The 27509-nt window shown below is 39.5% G+C and overlaps 1 protein-coding gene across 1 annotated transcript in view; it reads left to right on the forward strand.

Annotated features, from left to right (window-relative positions):
• SCHIP1 (schwannomin interacting protein 1) overlaps positions 1–27509 on the forward strand; it is a 312923-nt gene that overhangs the window by 72375 nt on the left and 213039 nt on the right. The window contains exons 2-3 of the mRNA XM_075202061.1: positions 16549–16613; positions 19453–19533. Of these exons, the coding sequence (XP_075058162.1) occupies positions 16549–16613; positions 19453–19533 (146 nt within the window). The remainder of the gene's footprint in view (positions 1–16548; positions 16614–19452; positions 19534–27509) is intronic.

Here is a 27509-nt window from a genome sequence, read left to right on the forward strand (position 1 = left end):
TGCCAAAGTCAAATAATGTTGGACGCCGAGACCTAGATCTCATAACAAAGATAACGTTTTTACTTTCTAACGCCTTCTCCTCCAGCACATATCATAGAGGTTATAAACACAAATTTTCAAAACTACTCCAGCACATAAACTTCAGCAGATATTAATCTATAGTTCTCCATTACTCCACCTGCACTTTACTTGTTTAAGTCCAGCATGCAAAATTACATAGCTGCATACCCGGTGTTGCTGGTAGGTTTCACGCTCTCTAAGAATATTTGTCTAACTGGTGTCAGCACACAATGGACATACTTCAGAGGTTCATGCTCACGCTCCAACAAGGATTCACTTTGCCACAGTCCACTCCATCGCTCACAGAGACTCCAGTGCCACTGCTACATCTCACACTGCCACTTACAGGTGTCATCCCAATATCCAGGGATCCTTCCATACATGTGAACCACGCTGCAGTGTTGTGCAATTCGGGGACATTAGATATTCAGCTAGACCTCTTATACATCCCGACGATCAAGGACTCTGCCTCACTGGAGTTGCAGATACAAACCACATCTATTTCTCATCACTGTGGGAACTCCTTTCCTCCAGAGTAGCCAACTGCTTAATTGCAGTGACCCCCTTATATAATGGGGGCTTCCAATCCAATTTAAAGCCCCTCTCTTTCTTTCTCCTTTGTTTGTGAGGACTCTCCCCTCTTGTTTTTGGCATCCATTCTCTTGATCTCGTGCCTCTTCTCAGGTAACCCTGAAGGTGAGGATCCCCCTCTGTCAATGCCCCTCTGTATGTGACTCTTATTTACTTGGAGTTTTCACCCCCTGTACTAATACCCCTTTCATTATGGGTTCTTTATATTTGGGGCTCATTCTGCTGCCCTTACTGGGCTCTTCTCATGATGTCTCGTGGAGCACACACCACACCTCCACGTACTAGGAACCCAGGGCCACCCTCCTCCTTCCTGGGACCTGCTAAAAATGGCTACTCCTTTGCTCCACAGCACATGATTCTCCTCCGTGCCATTGGACATGCCCCCAATTGTCATCACGTGGGGACGCCTACCCGGTGATGCAACCGCCTGCCTCACTGGCACCCGCCTCCCAGGATAAGGCACTTGACTCACTATAGTTAGATTCCCCTGGTGACATCATATGACATCACAGGGTTGGGGCCACAATTCGTAGTGCTACATGCATTACATCTGTACTCTGTACTGCACTTGCACCTCTGCCAGCAGCCAGTAGTGTTAGATATAATTTTCCCTGAAGGGTCAATTTAAGCTTCATAAATGCACTGTGCTTTTATAAATCACCACCTTTATCTGCTATTTTTTTCTTTACACAATCAATAATCTACTGTTATTTACTCTTGTCAATGAATGTAGGAATTATATTGTTATTGCTAGATGTGTTGAAAACTGTATCAAAATATGAAAATGAAAGCTGACAAATGATTGGTTGCTATAGGCTGCAAAAATGTTGGGGGTCGGAGATACATGGGTTGTTTACAAATTATTTATTGTGCAGTAACTTCCTAAAAAAATAAAATAGCCACTTTTGATGTAACCAATTAATGTAACCAATAAATGTTAACTGTCGAATACTATTGTAAAATCAAGTACAACCTGAGATTCGCGGATTCTACCCAGTAGAAGTGTGGTGCATTTAGTAGAGATGAGGGGCCAGATTCATTAAGGAAAGTAAGGCAAAAAAATTAGTAAGTTTTCTGAATTGCAAATGACCTGTCTGTATGGGATTGAACTGTTTAAGTACTTTAGAGACTATATAAACTGTGAGAAAAACCATACCCCTGACGAAGTTCTTGGAAAAAAACACCTAGGTTAGTTGTCCTCAAAATTTTTATGGTGATATTGGTAAGTGTGTATAATTTATGGATTCTACCTATGTACAAGGTAAGACAATTAATTTTCCCCTTAGATACCTGTAAAACACAGAAAAAAAAAACCCAGGAATTCAGCACCAGCTGTTAAGCAACGAAGTTTAGAACAGTAAGGAGAAAAAAGAATAGTAATAAATCAGCAACACCTACATTATTCTCTAGCTCCACAAATGAACTAAGATCACAATATGCGACCAAATCTACTTTTTACCAGAACATATAAGACCTATATATTTAAGGCATGCATACTGAGTGCAATGTGTTTTAAAAGGCACGTGAATCAGTTATACATATGCCCAAATTCAACAAGGAGCGGATGTGAAGCTATATATGGTGATGAATATGAGCGTAGATCTGCTCTCCTCTACTAGACAAGACACTGCAGAATACGTCCAATACATATGTGGAATATAAAATCACAACAGAGCGCACATAAAAAAAACTAATCAACAAATGTCACCTGTTAATAATATAGGCATTAAATATAAAACATAAAATAAAAAAGGGGGGTTTAATTTTTTTCCAAATGAAATACATTTATTAGTATGTTATTAATATATACTGTACATAAAATACAGTTGCTCCTGATTACAAACAATGTTCCCAGTGTTATCGAAACTCAGCTCCACTTGGCTTTTTAAAAGGAGTAACGCTTTTGAGTCTTTGTCACTAATTTGTAAAAATCAGAACTGTATAGCAGAACGGAGGCATGAACGAGCGCTACTGCGGGAAAAGATGTAGAGGGGCTGTCATGTCTGTCCCTATCGCCATCCTTGTCTCTGCTACTCGCTTATCCTCAACATCTGCCCAATGATAACTCATTGTCTTCAGCGTTTACCATGGGAATACGTCAAGATTAAAACCTTATCTACTGTTTCTTTCAGGGTTTTTTTTTTCTTTGGAGAACAAATATTCTCTTATATTTTAAAATGAATTTCAGTTTATACTTCTCCGTGTCACAAATTTGCATCCCCACAAAAGCCTTGCACCCTTGGGTGCAGCTTAGTCAAACTATTGCATAATCAGGTCCTGAACCCAGTGAACCACAACAAAGAGGTTAGTATGAAATTAATTGATCATTTGCAGGATACACAACTATATACTGGTCACATTCAGTTTGTGCCGGGGACTTACATTATTTTAGTGAACCTTAATGTATACTAGGCTCTTAAAAACAGCATAACCCACTGTAGGGGACATACTAAGGCAGTGGTTCCCAAACTTTTTCAGTTCGCGGCACCCTTAGAGTCTCCATAATTTTTTCAAGACACTCCTCCAAAATAATTACCAACCAGTCCCGTTTTTAAATATTTGAGTTAAATAACGTAATAAGTATTTAGGTCAAGACAGAAATATTAAGTAAGTTGTTTGCAAAAATAATATACATAAATACAAAGATAAAAAATATTTTTATATATTTTTTTTCAATTATATTTCTGTCAAAGAATAATTTACAGCTAATATTAAGAGTAATAAGATCAAACAAAATAAAACAACATGTACAAAAGTCATCACACTGTGCCCCTTCATCCACACACTCTGTGCCCCTCTTCATCCTCACACTGTCTGCCCCTCTTCATTCTCACTGTCTGCCCCTCCCTCTTCATCCTCACTGTTTGCCCCTCTTCATCCTCACTCTGCCCCCTCCTTCATTCTTTTGCCCCTCCATTGCTGTTTCCTTTCACCTTCCCCTCCTTTGCTTTACTTACCATACTTGGCCTTCTTTCTTCTATTTCTTCTGTCTTCTCTTCTATCTTCTTACCAATGTGGTGGTGCCCGGGATCCAGCATCCTCCTCTCTCCTGCCGCTTCTTACTGAATATGTCGGGGCGTGATGACGTTCAGTGAGAAGTGAGGAGGGAAGAGGATGCTGGGTCCCGGGCACGGTCAGATTGGTAAGTTATTTTTTGTGGGGTTTTTTTGTCCCCTGGCCGCGGCACCTCTGTGACAGCTCTGCGGCACCCCTGGGAGCCACGGCGCACACTTTGGGAACCGCTGCACTAAGGTATTATTGTTATAGACAGGAGGAGGTGCTGCAGCCCCAAAGTATTTTGGGTGGGTGTTGCAAGTGACAATTTTGCATAATTTTCACAACTTTCAAAAGAGGTGTAGCCAGGTTATATGCATAATAGGTAACTGCTTCTTTATTTCCGTGTGCCACATAAATGCCTGTTTTGCAAAACCTATATAATTTAAGTATGTCTATATATATATATATATATATATATATATATATATATATATGTTTTTGCACCCAAACAAATGCACATTTTACTTAACATATGTGGCACAATGCGATTCTGAGTTTCTTATTGGCCCTTGAGGATACACCCCTCCTAGGCTTTTGCCTAGGCTTCACTCACAGCCTGGGGGGGGGGCTAAATAGTCACACTAATTTGGACTGTGCATGCTACCTCTGGAAGTCCCCAAGAAGAGCCCAAATTATTCTCGGCCGCCTTGATAGCATCAATTGAGGTTTCACATTCCAATTATAAGCAACAGATTTACTCTGAGTTATCTTTAAAATATTTCAAATTTCAATCATGTTAATATATTTTGAGCATGCCAAACTCTATGGATCTGTCAGAATTTCACTTTACTGGTAGTACTCCTAGCTCCAAAGACCACCCATTGCGAACAGTCAGTTTACAAAGTCTGGCCACTGAGTGTAAGAAGCAACCACTGGGGTATTAAACACTTTTTTCTGGCAGTAACACTGCTTTACGTTTGCATGTAATTGTGAGTGCATATCTGCAAGGATATATGGAGATATCACTATTGAGTGTTTATCTCACTCTATGGAATCCTTGATGTGTGCCAGGTGCACAAGTGCAAAACCAAGGTGTTTTATTCTGTGTATTGGGTGCAAATCTGTGACTTGATCAGTCGTCAAACACAATTTACAAAAGGTTTAATTTTCAAAGCCATGTAAAATAATATACCTGGGAGTTAGTGTCTATTCTCTAGAATCTCTTCTCAATTACTCAAACATAAAATGAATAATATAAAACATGGTACAAATTAATTAAACAAGTTTAAATGGGACTTGTGATCCTAAGGTTAGATGTGACATATTAAATAAACTCCAACAATAAGCCCACAATTTATTTTGCATTTTAATTCAAAGTCTTAATGACTAGGATTTCTACAGTGGTTATTAAATATGTAACAGTTGATCTCATTATATGGTGATATAACAGACCTTGTGAGACCTGGCTGAGGAAAGCTATGTCACTCCTCTAATGATAATATATAGTAATTGTAAGCTTCTTTTATGTAAGGTTATGCCTTGCTGTGTGTTAATGCTGCCTCTGGCAGAACAGTGTTGTATTAATAGCTTTGTGTCTTTGGCAATACCTTCTCAAGTTTTTATTTTTTTATTTGTATACTACACACTGGTTTTCAGTGACAGTAACTCATGTTTAACTTCCATGAATATTTATGAGTACCGATAGTTACTTTTAATCACTCTTATGAGAATCTTACTATAATTAATTATAAAATTCCAGCAGAGTCCGAAAAGCTGTTTAGAAGTATTTTTGGGATTTATGTAATTCCAAAATGAATATAGGAACCGTGCGGGTGGGGGGGATTAAATTTCCAACTGGTTCCAAAATCTGATTTCAGAATCCCAATGAATCATTCATCATGTTATTAAAATGACAAGATTCTTCTTCAGACAAGTCGACTTTACGTTTATCTACAGTTTCCTGGTCAGAACTGGACATCAGACACAGCTTAAGAGCCTGCAAGCAGGGCAGTTTGTAGGGGTGAGCAGCCAAGTGCCCAGACTAAATACTGCCAAATGTATTTTACTGTATTCTGGTGCCAGTATGCCAACTGAGGCCCAGGCGCGGGCTGGCATATGTCAGCCCGGGGGGCGCACAGGCAGCCGCATCACATGACACACGATGCGGCCATCTGTGTGCTGACCCGGCCGCATCCTGTGTTATGGGATGCGGCCGCCGGTAAAAACAGGAGATAATTTACCGCCTGGCCCTATCAGCGGTAAGACTGAGCGGCTGCCAGCCCGCCCCTGCTGAGGCCCCACCATGCTAAAATTGCTGAAGGAAAACTAGAAAACATTATGGCATTTATGTGTAATAATGAAAAACTGGATTAAGATGGGGAGTTACTTTGTAACCAAATAGTCATGATCATGGAATTCTTAAGTAACTTCACTATTTGATTCAATGTTTCTTTAGTCCTCCTTCAGAACTGTCCTTATGAATTCACTGTGTGCAGCTGCATTGGGTCATAACACAGCACAGAAACATATTTGTACCAATTCAGCTAATCAGTTAGAGAAACAATATTTGACCACTTCGAGAATCTCTATTCAAACACTTTTCATCTGCAGGTGATTGAAGAAAATATTTGCCAACAGTATTTGGCATTATATTTAAAAGGCAAGGCCAGTTTGTCATGCTAAGAAAAGTTGTTCTTACCCTCTTCTGGGCATGTGCACAAGAATACAGATAAATTAAATATGGACCTCTCATTCATTATAGTTCATATTTTATTCAATAATGTCACTTATTCAAGATAATGAATCCTGTGATAGGAAAGAAGGAAGGAATGGGGATGGGGAAGGATTAATGTATATGTTACGAGCGGTGGGACGTCACTTCCTGTATCACTGTCCCAGCCGTCACCAAGACAATGACCGGGGTGCCATTACAATCAGCGCTGCATCGCGGCAAGTGTGGGCAGTCAGGCCCGTGTGCAATGAGTGTAATTAATTAAACAGCCAACTGTGGCTGATTAGTTCCCCCTGGCTGCCTGCTCTCTGATTGGGTAAAACTTGTACATAAGGCAGGGATGGCTCAGCCTCCCTGCCAGTTATAGCGTCTGTGTGCTGCACAATTGCTCTGTCCTGTTCAATCCTGTGGATACTCTGATATGATCTGATTCCTGTTGTGACATTTGGCTTTGACATTGACTCTGCTTGAATGCTGATTGCCCCTGACCTCTGCTGTTTCCTGGTTATCCTACTCGCTAGTGACTCACAACCTCTAGCCTGACCCCGGTACCTCCCTCCAGCATTCCAGCTTCCTCCACCCTGCACTACGGTTACACTGATAACCCTTTACTACCTTAGAACTTAAGTCCTGGGCACATCTGAGTACCTCCGAACAACATCAGTTTTATGAGAAAGGCGGCTGCTAAAGCTGAAGACCTCTATTACCCCGGTTCTAAAGGGTTGATCTAATAGCCATAGTCCTAACAGTATAATATGTCAGCAAGTTCCTGTGGATAATATACATGGATGTATTAAACAGTGTAACACAAGAACAGTAAGACAGTGTTGGGCATATTCTGGAGGAAGGCAAGGGCTATGATATAATGACATTTTGGTGAGATGGGCATAAATGAAAAAAAAAAGGAAAAATAAAATATCAAACATCCATAATAAATGGGAAAAAATGTTACAAAATGTAACATCCTTTCTTTATTAAAGATGGAGGGAATAATAGATGTCCTAGAAATTGCATTCGATTTGCATACGAAAAACTTAAATATTATATGCTTTTAAATCATAAAATTTGTGTGAGCCAATAAAATTCAAACACCAAAAAAAAAATAGAGTCTTGGGGCTACATTTATTAAGTGGTGGTTCTGACATATTACTGAGAATCGGGATTTGTCTTTAATAAAATTGCCATCTTAAGAAAATGACCGCCACTTAGTAAATATACCCCCTGGTCTCCTTTGTGTTACCATCACAGAAAGGTTTGCAATTAACAAGCTCTCAATTGTGACATATCATGAAGAAAGAATAAAAGACGTAGAAAAGCTCTGCATTCAGAGGGGGAGTGACGTGTGTTCTTCTTGTGTTTCTTGTGGATCAAAGAATACCAGAGAATGGATAAGAACTATGTGAACTATGTGCTTCTTTATTCAGCCATTACAAAACTATTACTGCAGCCTATAAAACTACATCCTATTTCCCAGCCACTCCCTGGTGCTGAGACCATCACTAAGAATCAGGCTACATATCTAGTAAACATGGACTGGCTGGCAGATTATAGCCGGGGGACAAGACTTGGCTCAGAAGCATATTAAAAACATTTTAAAAGAAACAAATGCAGATAGCCCAGTGTCCCTGCCCAAGGTAGCCCACTATGGGTGTGACCCGGTGGGGCAGATGCCTCTCTGCCCTCCAGCTCAGCCACACCATGCTAGTGTCTACAAATACTATACATAGATGAATTCTGCAATAACAGTACAATGTGTGGTCACCTCTATTTTGCAGTAAACATATCCTGATCAAATGTATTGCAGAATGGAGCTAAGCTCTGTATTCAGATGGGGGACTGATGATCACATATTAGCCCATATTATAAATTCACAGCAATTTTTTTTTATCACGTAACACAGTGAGATAAAAAAAATCATCACTGCAATTTATCAAAAAGTATAGCCAGGGCAGCTTAGTGATACTGGCCAGAAGCAGTAACAGTTAACTTCCCCAGATGGAATATGCGCATGCCTGGCCAGGCTAACCACCATGTGCTCTGGTGTACCTGAATGGTTCTCCAAGTGCACTGGAAACTTCATGTCTACCATCTGCTGTAATTAGACACCTTCAGGCCATCAAGGTAGTAGGGAAATCCCTAATGGATCCTACTACATGTGCCATATCCCGGAGACTACTCTCTACAGTGAGAGAGCATAGCCGATGGGCCGCCTCTTCCTTGGGTGCACTGCTGAAGAAGACCTGAACTGTGGCAATAAAGAGCTCATTGATCACAGCAAGTAAGGCTGGGTGCACAATCACTTTGGACAATATAAAGTAAATAGTAATATAATCATGAAACAATCATATACAATCTGGAGGCCCCACTGCTATGGGGAGTAAGGGGCTTTGGGGAGAACATACAAACTCCACTTCTCTTTCTGGTCTGGCTTTGGGGAGAATTCTACAATCCATCAGGAGTCTGGGAACTCACAAATTGTTGGGGGAGTTCTGGGAGAGTCAGTATGAATATTCAACAATGTAAAACAATGATTGTTCATTGCACTGAACCAAAGCAACCATTCAGCAATAATCTATATTTCTGTATAGCACAGTTTACAAGTAGAAATGTCATTTCTGGGTTTTATGCTTGTGACTAGATCACTTATAAATAACTTATGGTATAAATTTATTTAAAGGAAATAGCGCAGGGTGCTTATTTATATGATTGCTAATGCACTTATTTTTGATATTGTGTATGTTTTGATATAGGAAATCGTTATTTCTGAGACCAGGGTAGAAATATTTTTTTTTCTGTTTTAACCTTGCTAAAGGAAATGCCTTATTTCTGATGTATATATCTGATACAATAAGCCTTTGTTTAGAAAGTCTATTGTGTATCGTGATGTGGAGAAATGACTTGTTTGGTGTTTGTACCTTTCTTTGGGAATGTGTATTCTGCAACTGTTGGAAGAAAGGATTCATTCTAATCTCATGTTAATCAGACCTTTTGATGTGTGAGGGTCCACTTCAAGACAGTAAGGTTTAATTAAGACCTTGCTACTATATTTCCTGTGTCTAAAAACAAGATGCAGGACATCACAGAATTTATAGTATATCACAGATAAATGTAAATATTGTTAACTTTGCATTGCATGTAAATCTATGTTTAGGTAAACACATTGCATCCTGATTCTAAAAATAGCTTTTGTCCAAATATGTGTAAAAAGCACTGTCTTGTACACTGAAATGTATAATTCTCATGTTCCATCTGACCTGACCACTGATACCTTTAATTAGCGGAACTGTCCTTTTCAGGGCACCTGAGCGAAATAAAAATCACTCTTTGCTTCAAGACCCTGCTTGACAACTTCTTCAATATTGCTGTAATCATGTGACCTGCAGATTAGACCCTAAATCTAATCCGTCCTCCGGCTGTTTCTGAGGTTTGGACCCAGCTCTCCGGTGCCACCGCTCTGCCGCTACCCAGCAGCTGGCCAGTGTTATAGGCCAGGGTGCACCACAGCACCCTGATCCATAGTAAGCTGTCAGGGGTTCCAGCCCAAGTGTACCAGCATGGGAGTACACTAGCAGCGACAGTTACCCAGAAGGAACGTGGTTCTGGGTGCCATAAAGGAGCCCAGTGGTGGCAGCAGGCTCCTCCTACTGCAGCAGGAGGGGCGTATTAGGAATAACGAGAGGGGATGGTGGCAAAGTAAGCCCAGCTGGTGCCAGCAACAACAGACAGGGTGGCATAGGCGGTCCATCCTGTCACAATGCTATAGTGCATTAATGTGAGACATTTTCAGTAAAAATATAAAGACAGGATTGTGTAAAATGAAAGAAGATAATAACAGTAAAAAGTAAAGCTGTAAGGCAATGGAAATACATTATGGTTCCTAAGGTATATCAAGATATGTTTTTCTCTCTTCCACTATAATCTTTTGATAATGGTGTTACAACAGGGTCACTTTTGGTATAATCTGTGAAATGTGTCTCCTATGACTTCACACTGCAACTACTGCACACAAGCTGCCCACATAAACTGTCTCCAGTGGCAGCTGGGGGAGGCCAACTAATCAGTTTATGTGCATATACAAACATGGCTAGCTTCATAAATTTAGCTGCAATAGAGCACTAATCAATACTTCATGTTCAATGGTGCAAAACTGAAATTAGTATAGATTTTCTGACTGCTACACATTTAAATTATTCAAACATTTACTAGCTGTTATTGTAGGTTTTTTTTTATTACAGTCTTCATAAATAATGTCCTTTGATGTTTAAATGAATGATGTAATCTAGAGAATAGTCAGAAGTTATTTGTTCTCAGATGCTCTCTGCCTTGAGGATACTGAGCTTATATCAAGTAAAAGATATGTACTTTATGCTAGATGTAACTCAGTCAATACTAGAACTAAAATAATAACAGTAAACAAATCTGTCAGTAAAACAACTAATGTATATATCATTTTATTTACGACCTGGAAATTTATCTTCCCATTAGCAACACAATATGGTATCCGACCATTATTGTTATGGCTAATGATAATTTACATAGGAGGCCCTGGGGTGGCCTGTACAGTGCCAGGTCTTGGGCCCCTCTTGGGGGCTTGGCATTAAAGCTTATGGTGGGGAGGATGATGGCCCTTTTCCGTCCACCCACTGCCCCGTCTGAGCTGGATTATGGGTGGGGCAATGTGACTGCATGGACCAATAGCTTCCTTCTGTGCAGCCACACCCCTCCTAGACTGCACCACAGCTCAGGCTTTTTCACCAAAAAACTGTGCATGTAGCATGGGGGGAGCTAGAAGCAGCTGCCTTAATGCACTAGATTTCTCTTGGTAGTGCTGAATACAAATAAGCTTTAACCGAATTTGTTATAAACATCAATTACTTGTATTGCAGCAAGAACATACCTTATAAAGAATGGTTTCAGCTTAAATTTAAAGTAAGATATTTTTGTCACTCTAACCTCAAATCCATTATTTGTGACTAGTACAGAGGAATGTATATGTTAGACATCATTTTAAACAAACAATGCACTGGCAGAAAAAAATCAAGCTTTCACTAATGTTTTTTAAGGCTAGTAAAGGCATGTAAATGAGTATTGGAAATTTGAATCCATACCCACTTATGCTTGTGGTCAGGAATGTTTGTGGCGCTGCACTGTTTTTTGGTTGCTGCCTGCTTTACTGACAATTGTGTGTGAAGTGGGAATGCATTTAACAGATGGTGTCGCTGACAGTTTTCACATGGCAGTGGGTATTCCATTGGGTAACCAGCCTACATGCTGCGCCTGTCTCCATTTTCCCTGTTCTTTGCCATTCGTTTATTTTTCTAAACCAGCCACCTTCCTGATTCAAGGGTAAGCACAGAATATTGACTTTTTCTTACCAAAATATTCATATTCTATTTACATAAAATGAACCTATTCTGAATGTGCTAACTATACATAAATAATATATAGCAAACATTATACATACAGTATGTCCAGCTGTACAGATCACACTTCCCTGCATATAAAGGAGTCATTGTAAGTGGGGTGATAGAAATAGTAGTGACATTATCGTCAGTAAGAGACTGTGACCTATTCAACTGACTTTCAAACCAGTTAGAAATTTTCAAGTAATTGTAGTGATCAGGGGCAGATTGGAAACATAAAGTGGCCCTGGAAAAAATTCTGTAAGCGGCCTTATGTGGGAGGGACCAAATCAACTGTAGGCAGGTCAAGCACAAATGGAGGATTAGTACAAAGATGACTTTGCCACCAGGGGGTTGTAAAGTGCTAGACTGCCCATTACATACCACCCTTCCCCAACATTCCCACTTATTCCCACTACGGAATCTGCTGGCGCTATATAAATAAATGATGATGATGATGATGATGATGGGACAGGACTCTAAATCAGGACTGTCCCGCTGAAATTGGGACAGTTGGGAGGTATGATTATTGGTTCACCAACATAATAGCTGCCTCCTCTGTGTACAAGTGATGAGTACATTAATACATAGAAACACAAAATGAGCAACTAAATGTAGCAGTAACAACGCAGTAACAGAAAATGTCATCACTATTAACATATTTTTGTTTATTTAATAACATGGTGCAGAGGGACTGCCAATATAGAAAAATACAGTTGACAGACTGCTCTCTCTTACCTGTTATTGTTGCTTTCCCTACCTGTCGTTGTTGGTGACTCCTGACAAGTTGCCACTTGTCTGGAGCCTGGAATGCTGGGAGCCCTATTTGGAAAAAAAATGAGTACATGAAATTTAGAAAACTCCAACGAGCTCCGGTGTTAAATCAATAACACCTACATTTAATAAATAGGCTTCCCTCCAGCCTGACATTAAAATACTAGTATTCACATTTAATAAATAAACCTATATCCCTCCCTCCAAACAGCCCCAGCAATAAATTAATAGCATTTACATTTTATAAATATAACAATTACCCACGACCATGCCGGCATTAAATAATTCATATTCACATTTAATAAATAGTCTTCTTTCCCAAACTGAGCCCCACATTTAATTAGTAGCCCCAAACCACCCCACCAATAAATTAAATTATAGGTCCCGTCACCTCACCTTAAATTAATAGGCCCCGCTATTAAAATTAAATCGCATCACCTTAACCCCACAAATAAATTAATAGCCCCGACCATTAAATAATTAGTGGCAACCAACAATCCACCATTAAATTAATAGCCTACCTCCCACCCAAATTAAAGTAGTGAACGCCCACCCCCACATTCAATTACTAGCCTCCAAACCACACTATCTTAAATTAATAGGCCCAGCTATTAAATTAAATTTTCCCACCATCAACAACAAACTTGCACCCGTTAATTAGCCAACATCTACCTCACACCCATTGCCACAAGCCCCCTTTGCCATCACACACACACATTACATTGCCACAAGCCCCATTTGCCATTGCACACACACACACACACACACATTACATTGCCACAAGCCCCCTTTGCAACACACGCATTACATTGTCACATGCTTCCATTACCATTAAACGCACACATTACATTGCCACAAGCCCCCTTTGCCATCACACACACACACATTACATTGCCACAAGCCCCCTTTGCCATCACACACACACATTACATTGTTACAAGCCCCTGTTGCCATCACACACACACACACAATACGTTGCTACAAGCCCTCTTTGCCAACACACATTGCCATCAGCCCCCCTGCTGCCCTCACACAACATTGCCAACAGCCTCAACCCGCTGCGCTCACACACACAACATTGCCAACAGCCCCCCCTTCCACCCCATTGCGCTCACACTTACCTTTCTGCAGCTTCCAGCGGCGCTTCTCTGCTCACATTTAAAGGCACCTATCATATGTTGTGCATCCCATGTGATATCTTGTTCTTGTGGAATAGGCCACACATAAGGGGGAGAGACAGCAGATCCGTGGCCACTTGAAGAAAGTTGGCTTGTCCCGGGAAAGGGAACCAGTCACCTTACTTGTTTAAAAAGAATAAAAATGCAATGAAAAAATCAAACAAACCTGTCAGGCTGCCTCATTAGGTCGCCTACCGGTAAGGCCTATGACCAATCCTCCCCTGGTAGTGATGATGGATCCCTAGCGGTATGCGCTGCTCCTCCTATAACAGAGAACTCATCAAGTAAATACTGAGGGGAGACTCTGGTTGGTAGTGTTAGCCACCAATCAAAGCCAGAACATGGCACTGCCAGGCCCCATAGCAAAATTTGGAGGAGGGCTGGTGATGCCTATCCACCCCCCTAAGCAAGTAATTTCTGTTCTTAGCATGCATGTGGTATGCGCATGCTCAATAGATTTCCCAACAAGAACCTTGAGAGGGTAGAGTGGAATTACTGGTCTCCTCTCACCTCCAGGCCTCGTAGCAGCAGCAATTCCTTCCACTGCTTCTATCGATCACCAAGCTTATCAATACAAAGGGGCACCCTCTCTATTACATTGGGGGAGGAGGGCAGTTTACAAATACTCTTTTTAATCTATAATATAAATGTCTAGTGGCGTGTGTTAGTCTGTCTGTGTGTGGAAAAAATAAAACCAAGCTGCAGCGCCACCTGCTGGGCGGAGATATACACTGACCTACTAAATTCTAAGTATGTGTGGGAAAAAAAATTCAGAAAGGGCTGAAGTTTGGTATACTAAGATGTTTTTAATTTGTTAATTTAATTTGTTAATTGTTAAAAGTGTTTATAAAGATTTGAAAAAAATATATATATATTTCTTGAAGGAGAAGTGACAGTTGGGAGTGGTTGGTGGTTGCCGGGGGTGACAGTGGGGAGTGGTTGGTGGTTGAGGCCTGGGCTATGGCCCAAATGCATGACAAGAACCTTTTTAACACCTTAAGTAGCTTGATTTGACTAGAATGCATGAGTATCATGCACGGGTTAACTTGTAATATATATATATATATATACATACTTGTGAGCAGGATGGTGGGGGGATGTTAAAAAATCCCTGTCTCTCACCCCTGGAATCACTCTCTTGACATCTTTTCCCCCAGGTCCCTGTCCTCTGACAGTCTCTCCTATCTCCCATGAGACCCACTTCCTGTTCCTCGGTTCCCGATCCACTTTTCTGACCATTGACACCCTCTCCTCTTTCCTGGCACTCTGTCCCCTCCTCTGTGATTCTGCACCTGACACCTCACTTAAAACACTATCCTGAGATGGCAGTAACTGAAGCACTTGTTAAATAGGATTTCCCATGCAAAGGCATGAGGAAGCCCTGGCCAATGAAAACCACTGAATCATACCACAGGGTTATCGTTGTTATGGCTACCAGTGGTAACCCTTTAATGTATTGGGTGAAGCCAGAAAAAGCCCTATTGCTAGCTTTTTGCCAATTGATAAATCATCCCCTACAAGTTGATTTCTATACCTATATAGCGATTATACCTGGAAATGACTGCAAATCATACTGTCCTGCAAGCCATAGCCAGTACAAGCATTAGTGGGGGTAAATTTGTCAAACTGCGGATTTAAAAAAGTGGAGATGTTGCCTATAGCAACCAATCAGATTCTAGTTATCATTTATTTAGTACATTCTCCAAAATGACAGCTGGAATCTGATTGGTTGCTATAGGCAACATCTCCAATTTTTCAAACCCGCAGCTTCATAAATTTACCCCCTCTGATTCAAAGATTAATTGAATAGTGTATTTCATAAAACTATGTAGTATATTTGTTCTTGAGAGGACTTCCTCCTTGCTCTTTCCTATCAGTCGGAGTGAGGGATGAAGAATCCACCTAGATCATTAAACTGACTCGGGTACTCTCTGATGGATAACTACTATTACAATTTATAGGAGATGGAGGATTTTTATCGTTTAAAAAAACGAAATATAAAGGAGGAACAAATCCTTCCCCTCTAAGCAAGAATTGCACAGAATAGAAAGCAATATTCTTTTCTGATTTCACTTCATTAAAACTGAGACCCGTTAGAAAAATATTCAGGCTGCAGGCATTACGAAGTTCAAGAAGGCACCATTTATCTTTCTCTGGCTGCCAGTCATATCCCATTGTCACTCAGATGTTCCAAAGGGACTCAGGATATCTTGATGTATGCAGACATTTTATTATGAAAAGAATAATTTGAATGGTGCTAGGAAAATCCACTTGTCAGACTTCTCTGTTTTTAGAATCCTGCACTAGCTCTTTATAGAAGCACAAATGGATAAGCCACAAAGAACAAATGTAAGAAGAGCAAGTTTAAGGAGCAATTATGGAACGCTGATCTAAATGACTTTATATGTAATAATTCTGGGGATAAAGATCGTGCAGCCAAGGTCTATGGATATATGTGTTGCAACTCATTAAATCTGTTCTGGCAGTAAACGAGTTTGAGAAAAAGGCAAGGCAGCAAATTAACTATTGACAAGGTCAATCCTGTGAAATAATCAACAATGATATCTACAGTATCTCAGCCTTCCTCTGCGTACATTTACAGCCCTGCCTGTCAAAGTTGATGCCTTTCTGTTCTTGCCTTCATGTAGTCACTACATGCCATTCTGTGTATGCATAAAATGTATATATTATTTTTCAAATCTCTAAAATAAAGGTCAGTTCTCAAATTCAGATAAATGACAAGCCAAAGTTTGTTCATGAAATGCTAATAAACCTGAAGCCGACACTTGACATCCATCTTTCCCTCTTATTACAGGAAGAAGTTGGAAGGCGTCAGCGTTCTTTTGAGAAAATCCACGATGGGGCCTGTTTGCTTGAAAGGTGAACTCTCTCTCCATAGGGAAACAAGAACTTACTTCTGTTTGCTATCAAATATTTCTGGTCTTGCACTGTACATCTTACATAATATGTATTTATCTATTGTCCAAACACAGGTCAGTTTGTGTCCATCTGTTAGGTTAAGCTGGGTACACACTACAAGGCAATTGCCTAGGGCCCAGCGGTCCCCAGAGGGCCCTCCCAGGGCTGGCAGTGAGACCACCCTTTAAAAATGGGCCGCTACTTATGGGCCAGTGCTATGTGCTTGCGCCCCCAGGCTAAAGTCTTCCAGCCAGCCCCTGAATAGGGGTATATGTTATGCTAAAAAACTATAGTGCTATGGATTTTTTCAGGGAGAGGGCCCCAAACCAGTATCTTGCCTATGGCCCCATGTGGTCTAAATCCGGTTCTGCATATCATTAATGATCTTTCCAATGACTGAAAGTCCTGATCAGCATGCCGATTCCTGTGTACACACCAGTGCTGTTTTTGTAAAAAAAAAGGTGTCGGAACTCACGTCTTATTAATCTTTTATGAAAAAAATAAACTATATATATGTGTATATATATATATAATGTTCTTGACATAAATTTACTTACTTCCTTGCCCCTCACACACTTGACAATTGTAAAATAAAAATAGCCTCCTCCTGGCTGGCTGGCAAGGCTGCAGTCCAGATGACTGATGTCTAAAGCAGAATGCTGTCCAGTCTCCACTGCTGCCCAGGAGTAAATGCAGGATATCTAGAGGGGGGGCCCATATGTTAGATTTAATAATACAAACAAAATAAATGGACATCACTCACCTGTTACACACTGACATGTCCCCTGATGCCTACCAACTTTTCTCACATATGCCCAGGGCCGCCTTCAGAAAAAATCGGGCCCAGTACGGGCCCCCGTGCCACCCGGGCCACCCCCCCATGAGCGCCCCCCCCATGAGAAACACATACTTACCTGGGGCCCGCCGCTGGTCTCTGCTATCCTGTCTTCTGCCTGTGATCTGTCACAGGCAGAGCACATGATCGCAGGGGGAATGAATCCTCCACCCCTGTGATCGGATCCTGTACCGTGCCCCCTGGTGAGCCCGAGCCCGGTACAACAGTACCCCCCGTACCCCCCTGATGGCGGCCCTGCATATGCCCACTAGCTATTTTCACCCCTATTCTGCACCCCTCATTTTTTTGTGGCCCTCTCTTTCTGCCCCCTCGTTTGTTTGTGGCCCTCTCTTTCTGACCCCTTGTTTTTTTGTGGCCCTCTCTTTCTGCCCCCTCATTTTTCTGTAGCTCTCTCTTTCTGCACCCCCTCATTTTTCTGTAGCTCTCTCTTTCTGCTCCCCCTTCGTTTTTCTGTTGCCTTCTTTCTGCATCCCCTTCTTTTTCCTGTAGCCCTCTTTCTGCTCCACCTTCTTTTTCCTGTAGCCCTCTTTCTGCTCCCCCTTCTTTTTTCTGTAGCCTTCTTTCTGCGCCCCCCTCTTTTTCCTGTAGCCTTCTTTCTGCGCCCCCCGCTTTCTGTAGCCCTCTTTATGCTCTACCTTCTTTTTTCTGTAGCCCTCTTTCTGCTCCCCCCGCTTTCTGTAGCCCTCTTTCTGCTCCACCTTCTTTTTTCTGTAGCCCTATTTCTGCTCCCCCTTCTTTTTTCTGTAGCCCTCTTTCTGCTCCACCTTCTTTTTCCTGTAGCCCTCTTTCTGCCCCCCCTTCTTTTTCCTGTAGCCCTCTTTCTGCTCCCCCCGCTTTCTGTAGCCCTCTTTCTGCTCCACCTTCTTTTTCCTGTAGCCCTATTTCTGCTCCTCCTTCTTTTTCCTGTAGTCCTCTTTCTGCTCCCTCTTCTTTTTTCTGTAGCCCTCTTTCTTCTCCCCCCGCTTTCTGTAGTCTGTATTACTTACCTTCTATGCAGTCTTCTTTTCACTCTTCTCAGATTGATCGCGGCTCCTCTCGCTATCTTGCTTCCGGCCGACGGATACAGGACACGCACAGATGCGGTGCTGCACTGTAGCAGCACCGCAGAGAAAAAAAAAAGTTCAAAAAAAGGTGCCAGAACGCCGTTCTCAGCGTTCAATGACATAAAATGCCCTGGTACACACTATACACGTTTTACAAGATTGACCTTCAGATCTTTGCTCTTCATCTCTAATCACCATCTGCTGAAAAGATTGTGACTCTGTAAACTCTATGGAGATCCGGTCATGAGCACATACACACTGCTGAATTCGCCCAACATCGTTCCATCATTGAACGAGATTTTTAGTCCGTTTATAAAATCAAATCAAATGATACGATGTGCTTTGGTACTGTGATTGTTCATCGTTACAGCGCACACAATAATGAGATGTCGGGCCGAGCGATCATTTATTGTGTGATTGGCCGAATAATCATCAGAAAACCCTGTAGTGTACTCAGTTTAAGTCAATTTACCAATTTTATCTTTACATTGTTTTTCGAGACAAGGGATTGATTGACATTATTATGTCTGTCCTTGGGTTAGTTGCATATTGTTTTACTTTTATGTACTTCATCCTCCCAATGTGAACCATTTCAATCAAATGCAAAATACCTGCTCCTTTATTTCTTTTTTATGTTCCAATCACATTAAGCTGAAGTGAATTATCTGATGTTTACTCTGTTCAATATCAGTTATTTACTTTTTTTGCAATTGCAATTTAATTCAAGTAACTCGAAAATCAGTAGTAAAAATGAAAGCAGCGCATTATGTCCTCGGTGAAACTAGTCCTGTTTGGCAGTATGCACTTACTGGTTTTATTATTTGGCTTAAAAGTTGACTTAATTGACTTAATTTCTTCCTCAATGAAAACATAACTTAGGCTATTCTTTATGTTTCCACAGCCACCAGGATGAAATTGATGTTGATAATAATACAGAGAAATATCGTGGATGTCAGCAGCCTCTGGAATCCAAAGTAAAAATGTAAGTGAGTTATGGTTATCAAATGTTAATCTTTATGTAGACTGGAATGAGAAAAGGGAGAGTCTGACATATTGTAGGTAACATGGAAAAAAAGATACAATATATTTGACATTTTGTTTGCCATACAATGTTTAACAACTGGATTATAAAATAAAATACGGTGCTACTAGACTGTGTATTTCACCTCTTAGACAAGAGCTGTCCATATCCATTATGCAGAATGGGCTGAGGATCCGACCACTCTAGTAAACAGTTCTTTCGATCAATATTAAGAAAAGTTTACAAGTCCCATTTCTCTCAGTTCTTACAGCTTATATCAGCATTAATAATTCATTTTATCTGTACAATTCAGAAAATCAATAGATTACTATGTGAAGGTAAAATAAGCGTTAACAGTATTTTTGTAGATTGAAAAATGCGAACGACTGGAATGTGGTTGAGACATCATATAAAATGCTTCCTTCTATATATCTTTTCACATATTTTATTTATTGAATTTGCTTTTGAACTTGTTTATCTTTTTATACTTGCCCTGTTCTAGTTCGCCAGCAACATTACACAGAGGGATTGTCAGTCTGGGGTCACCATGGTCATCTGAGCAGGGAACAGCCACATTGGGGCAGATTCAATTCCCTGCGTTTTCCTTTAAAACAATGCGAGCTGTGCACTATTACCATTAGTACAATAATAGCTGTGCATTATTACCATTACTAGGTTAATAGATACACATTACTACTGTAGTTACGGTTAAAGATGTACATTATTACCGTTACTAGGAAAATAGATGGACATTATTACCGTCACTACGGTAATAGCTGCACATTATTACCATTACTAGGTTAATAGATGCACATTACTACTGTTATTACGGTAATAGCTACACATTATTACCGTTACTAGGTTAATAGATGCACATTACTACTGTTATTATGGTAATAGATGCACATTACTACCGTTACTATGACAATAGATGGACATTATTACCGTTACTAGGTTAATAGATGCACATTACTACTGTTATTACGGTAATAGATGTACATTATTACCATTACTATGACAATAGATGGACATTATTACCGTTACTATGACAATAGATGGACATTATTACCGTTACTATGGTAATTTCAGCTGTGATTCTTGCTCACAGCTCCAAAAAGCTCTGTTAAAATTACTGTAGTAACGGTAAGAATACGAGTGCCGCCTTGTTCTAAAGAACAACGCCATGAATTGAACCTGCTCCATTGTGTTACATATGTTATTGGACAATCCCCAGCATAAGCAGGAAACCTTCATTTCAGGAAATCCCAGACCCCTTTCCCCCCCAAGCCAGTCATCAGTGTTAAACAGTGGGGTTCACAAGATAATGAAAACAGCGAAATACCCTCAAATCAGAGGGAGATTCCTTGATCAATCTAATGCTATTTGAGAAGGGGGTGTACATTATAAAGCTACATAAATTCTATATACAAACGAGTCAGGGCCATTGGGGGAACAAAATAAAAGTTAAATGTGGTCTCCATGATCATTTAATTGTAGTAGAAGCAAGTGACATTGTATTAACCTTACCATATTATTATAATTACTATTAATAATAATGAATAATGTTACTAAGCTTGCCAACGTAACAATTGTGGTGCCATCTTTAAATATGGCCTGGACTTCTGTTCTGGTCATTGTGGTAATGTTTAGCCTGACTGAGTACAGTTCCTGCTTCCTCTCGTCAAACATCCATTCTAGAGATTTATGGTAACAACAATGAATATTTGTTGCAGGGTGGCTGACAGGAAACATTGAAATAGCACCAAAATCATCACTTTACTGTAAATGAAATGTTTAGACCCTGATAAACCACTTCCACAATCCCTTTTCCATCATCATTATCCATTAGCAACTATCCATCAGTGAGCAAATCAATAGATCGTCCTCCCTCCCAATGATGAACAGGAATATGTGAAATAAAGGTTCACTTCCAAGGCTCATTACATGGGAACATTTTTTTAAATACCAATATATGATCACATCGTTCTAGGTCACATAACTCCACAAAGTGACTTCCTTCCCCATTCATAGGGAATCCTCTGTCTGAGGTTTACAATATCATAATACAGTATAGATAAAAGCAATTGAGATATTGCTGGCAGTGGTACATTTTAGTGAGTATAGTGCATATAATACCCATACCTTTGCTATATGTTTCCAATCTTTCAGCAAAGGACAAGGTTAACTGCAGCCTGCTCCCTATGGAGCACTCAGTGTGGGATTTGATGCAGGACAGATTTATTTCTTATGATGAAAATGAAATCGTCAACTGTGTCTGTTGGAGTATTAGCAATACTGTCTATGGTTCAGATTCCTGTTACTTGCAGAAGAGTTCCTTCCCTGTACGAGTAACCATAACAGGTAGTGTTATGTGGCTTTATTGATTTCTGGGACAATAGAGATCTTATCTTGAGCTACAGTAGATATGTATTTTGTGATGCAGTCAGCATCCGCATAGTCTTTCATAGACTAAGTGGAAGAAATTGTGGAATTGAGGGAATAAGATGGAATATTATGAGGTTTGTGTTTAATTCATTTTTGTTTTAGAGTTATTGATTTTGGCATTTCATCTTTTACATGTGTATGTCATGTAAGTAAGCGGCATAGTCAAGCCATGTGAGAATGACTGGTTAAATATCATTTATGAAGTTGTACTTTAAATCAATTTTCTGGTGAGTGTTTAAATTGGTTCTTTTAATATGGTATTTGTTTAAAACAAACAGCAATTTTACATTTAAAGCTTCTTTTCTTTGAAAAAAAATATCATTCCCCTTTATCTATATATTTTTTAGGGGTCTAGCTATTATTAGATGGCAATATGGAAGATTTTCTATCAACACATATCGTAGCAATAGAAAACCTTCTTTGCGGTTATTTACAAAAACATTTTCACCGTAGCAGCTGAGCGATGCTCAGCTCCCCAGCGATCCTGGCTGGTAGGGGTAAGGCTGAACTTACCGTTTTACCAGGCCAGTGTTGGAGCCCATGCGCATGCGTGAACCGGCTTGTGCAGTGGAACTGGAAGCTGAAATTGGCCTTCCAATAAAATAAATAATAAAAAAGATTCTTTATTTATATAATAAAGCATTTTTTCTTGGTTTGACACCTGGCTATTGCGATAGAAGAGCTGATGCTTGTACTACCACTGCCTATGGTACACCTGAGGACCCTGAAGAAGGCTGTGCCAGGCCATAATTTTCACTGACCCGGGAGCTGGTGTGTCCAAACTGACAACAAGTATAAGGTAACAGTGCAGTCCCAGAGAAGGACTGTCAGATAGGTGGATGGATGGATGGAAAGCTATGATAGAAATGGCCTTATTTGGAATATCCATTCCTCCTGATGAAGTTTTATTGTTTTAAATGAAACGTGTTGAGGTATTTTGTTACTAAGAGTGCTAAACAGCAGTTGTGCAGTGATGTTCCTTTGAAGGCCTTTTGGACATATCTTTTGGGCTACAACAATGTGGAAATTTTCCTTGAGAGACTGGACCAACAACCCTGGCATCCTCAATACTGGGATTGTAGTTGCTTGGACTCCAGATAAGCACATTTTTTATTCTGTCTTTTAAGTGCATAATGTAGTGTTATAAAATACTAAACCATATGCAGCTTTCTTCTTTCCATGATTGGAGCTATACAGTAACGTCAAGAGACAAAGCATCACCTGGATACTAAACAGATAAGCATGATTTATCTTTTGATTTGGTACACACATACAAAATTAGTGGAGGTGGTGATTTCAATGTTGTATCTGAGGTAGTAATCTCTGGCTTATTTGTTTTATATGTCATCTGTTTGGGAGCCCTTCAGAATTGGAGATTGAACATCTGGGACCTTAACATAGATAATCCTAATATATTCATACATTCGCTACACATAATTACATCACCTTGAGTATTGGGACATTATGTGTACATACTACACTATTAGGTGCCTTGTTCCCTCTTTTTTTTTTGTTGTAGCTAGATAGATGGATAGATATGAGAGAAATTTACAATAGATAGATAATAAATATGTGATAGATAGATAGATAGATAAGATAGATAGGAGAGAAATTTACAATAGATAGATAAAGAGATAGATAGATGAGAAATATACAATAGATAGATAGGAGAGAAATATACAATAGATAGATAGATAGATAGGAGAGAAATATACGATAGATAGATAGATAGATAGATAGATACGAAATATGCAATAGATAGATCAAGAAATAGATAGATAGATAGATAGATAGATAGGAGAGAAATATATGATAGATAGATAAATAAATAGGAGAGAAATTTACAATAGATAGATAAGAAATATGCGATAGATAGATCAAGAAATAGATAGATAGATAGATAGATAGGAGAGAAATTTACAATAGATAGATAAGAAATATGCTATAGATAGATAGAGAAATAGATAGATAGATAGATGAGAAATATACAATAGATAGATAGGAGACAAATATATGATAGATAGACAGACAGAAAGAAATTTACGATAGATAGATAAGAAATATGCGATAGATAGATGAGAAATATACAATAGATAGATAGGAGAGAAATATACGATAGATAGATAGATAGATAGATGAGCCCCCTACTGTAAATTATAGGGATGTTAAAAATCATTGTGCAGTTTCATGACCATATATAGACATGACCCCCAGAGGAGTTTGCGTTTTAATTGGAGTCCAAAGCGACTCCTAATACTCGTTTTTATTTTTTGCAGTAGGTATACACAAGCTGTATAAAATGATGTTCTCTAATATTCTGCTGAATTTCATATTAAATTTTGTGATTCTCTGCAAAATATGTTTCCTCCTGGAAGAATGAGTGCCAGAAGGACTAAAACTCCATTTATAAATCTATAGACACTTAACTTGACACATTGACAAATCCTGATTGGCTTGATACACTCCATGCACTGTGAATGGCCTGTTTCTCCAATAGGTGCAAATTGTCGGTGTATCTTGAACAATTTGTGAATTAATTTGCAATCTGTAAGATGTACATTATTCCTTAAAATGCATAATTAAACCAGAATCAAAACAGGTTGCTTGTTATGAGATGCTCCTAATATCCCGGTGTGTTTTAACCTTACTGTAAACAGTTATATATGCATCTCAGAATACTTTGAAGATGAGTCAACTGCCGCAAATTAAATCACTGCTCACAAGTAATAATTATTGTTATTTGAGCTCAGCGTGATTGCAGTCTAATTGTTATTACGGTCAATGAACGCAAAACTGACCTGGAGGTAATAATAGTCAAACCTTCTCATCTAAATGGTACAAAAATGGAAAACTCACAAATTTAAGTTGATTTAAAAAATGTGGCTAAATTCAGTAAAATCAAATAGGTTCTACCATTTTCCAGCTGGTTCAACTATATTCAAGCATCTTCGACCATGTTTCAAATTGTCCGCATGCGTTTAAGCCAGTCGCACATGAATGAAGCAGTTCCGTTATGTTCCAGGTTAATTCTAGGTTAATTCAATACAATTTAACAATTTTTAATTGTGAGTGACAAATCTGGAATGCAATTGGCAAACTCCAATCTTCAAACATAGTAGCATTCACAGTTGGAATCTAAAAATGTTAAAATACTTTTTTTAGTATTTAAGTAGAGCAATATTTTCAAAGCCCTACTAAACCTTTACCACAAATGGTGAACAGTGAATGTGGCAGGTTGTTTCACAGAAGTTTGAGTCCTGGTGATACAACTTTTCCTTTTGCTTCAACATTCCATAAAAGGCATTCTGCACTGTATTTATAAATTTGCGTTTCAAAGAATCTATAGACTATGAGTAGAGCTGGGATGCCAACATGGTGTGAGAGGTGGTTGCGTCAGAGACTGGGAAGACTTAAGGTAGTGATTCCTAACTCTGGTCCTCAAGTCCTCATATCAGTCGAGGTTTTAAAGATATCTGAGTTGAATTCAGGTGACTTAATCAGTGCATTGGTCATTTTGATTCCACCACCTGTGCCCTAGCATGGATACCCTTAAATCCTAGACTGTAAGGGGGGCTTGAGGACTGGAATTAGGTACTACTAATTTAAGGCCAAATCCTGCCAAATGGGCAAAGTTTCATGGCCAAACACAGAATAGGATGAATATTTCACCGAATATTTTTGAAAATGTAGCTGATTTCAAGTTTTTGATTATGAAATTATATACTTTTCCAGTAATATCAAATATGTATTTTCTAGCTTTATTTAATCATACATTTTGACAATGTTCTGTGACTCCATCATTTCCAAAATTAAGTTGAAAATATACTAGTTCTATATATCCTTATAATAAAAGCATGTACTTCTTATATGAATAGACTTTTTTAACAAAGAAGAGAATATTTTATTATCTTACTACCATCCTTTTTATGTGTCAATAATTCAAAACTAAACCCATCAAATATATGAAATCATCCTTTACATTCCTGATTCATTCCCCATCCTTCCTCTTATCTGCCTTACCGGTTCCTCTCAATGATTATAGTTATCTATTATAAGTATCAGTACAGAAGTGCTGCAGGAAAAAATGGCATTGCATGCAGCACACAATATTATTATTAGAGATGGGCGGGTCCGGTTCTCCGAGAACCGAACCCACCCGAACTTTGGGTATCCGAGTACCGAGCTGAGCAGCTCGGTACTCTCCCGCCAATTCCGAATCCAAATCGAGGCCGAACGTCATTGTGACGTCGTCGGATCTCGGGACTCGGTTCTCGCGATACTTCAACTTTATAAATACACGCCTCCACAGCAATCCATCGCCATTTGACAGAGGGAGAGAGCAGGGTGTAGTCATAGGCTAATTAGAGCAGGGACAGAGAAAGAATACAATATTGTTCTTGCAATTGCTCTAACCAAAATCGCTAGTGCAGAGAGGAGGATAGAGGTTTATTATTTTTTCTTCATATTTGGCACTCCCCAGCGCTTTTGGGTTGTCCCCCATAATTGTGCATTAATATTTCTGGCTGTCAAAAGTCATATCTGTCAGCAGTATCTACTCAATAAATGTTAGCACTCCTCAGTGTTTTTGGGGTGTCCTCTCTAATTGTGCATTAATATTTCTGGCTGTCAAAAGTCATATCTGTCAGCAGTATCTACTCAATAATTTTAAGCACTCCTCAGTGTTTTTGGGGTGTCCTCTCTAATTGTGCATTAATATTTCTGGCTGTCAAAAGTCATATCTGTCAGCAGTATCTACTCAATAATTTTAAGCACTCCTCAGTGTTTTTGGGGTGTCCTCTCTAATTGTGCATTAATATTTCTGGCTGTCAAAAGTCATATCTGTCAGCAGTATCTACTCAATAAATTTTAGCACTCCTCTGTGTTTTTGGGGTGTCCTCCCTAATTGTGCATTAATATTTCTGGCTGTCAAAAGTCATATCTGTCAGCAGTATCTACTCAATAAATGTTAGCACTCCTCAGTGTTTTTGGGGTGTCCTCTCTAATTGTGCATTAATATTTCTGGCTGTCAAAAGTCATATCTGTCAGCAGTATCTACTCAATAATTTTAAGCACTCCTCAGTGTTTTTGGGGTGTCCTCTCTAATTGTGCATTAATATTTCTGGCTGTCAAAAGTCATATCTGTCAGCAGTATCTACTCAATAATTTTAAGCACTCCTCAGTGTTTTTGGGGTGTCCTCTCTAATTGTGCATTAATATTTCTGGCTGTCAAAAGTCATATCTGTCAGCAGTATCTACTCAATAAATTTTAGCACTCCTCTGTGTTTTTGGGGTGTCCTCCCTAATTGTGCATTAATATTTCTGGCTGTCAAAAGTCATATCTGTCAGCAGTATCTACTCAATAAATGTTAGCACTCCTCAGTGTTTTTGGGGTGTCCTCTCTAATTGTGCATTAATATTTCTGGCTGTCAAAAGTCATATCTGTCAGCAGTATCTACTCAATAATTTTAAGCACTCCTCAGTGTTTTTGGGGT

This window comes from Mixophyes fleayi, chromosome 3 (assembly GCF_038048845.1).
Source record: "Mixophyes fleayi isolate aMixFle1 chromosome 3, aMixFle1.hap1, whole genome shotgun sequence".
NCBI lineage: Eukaryota > Metazoa > Chordata > Amphibia > Anura > Limnodynastidae > Mixophyes > Mixophyes fleayi.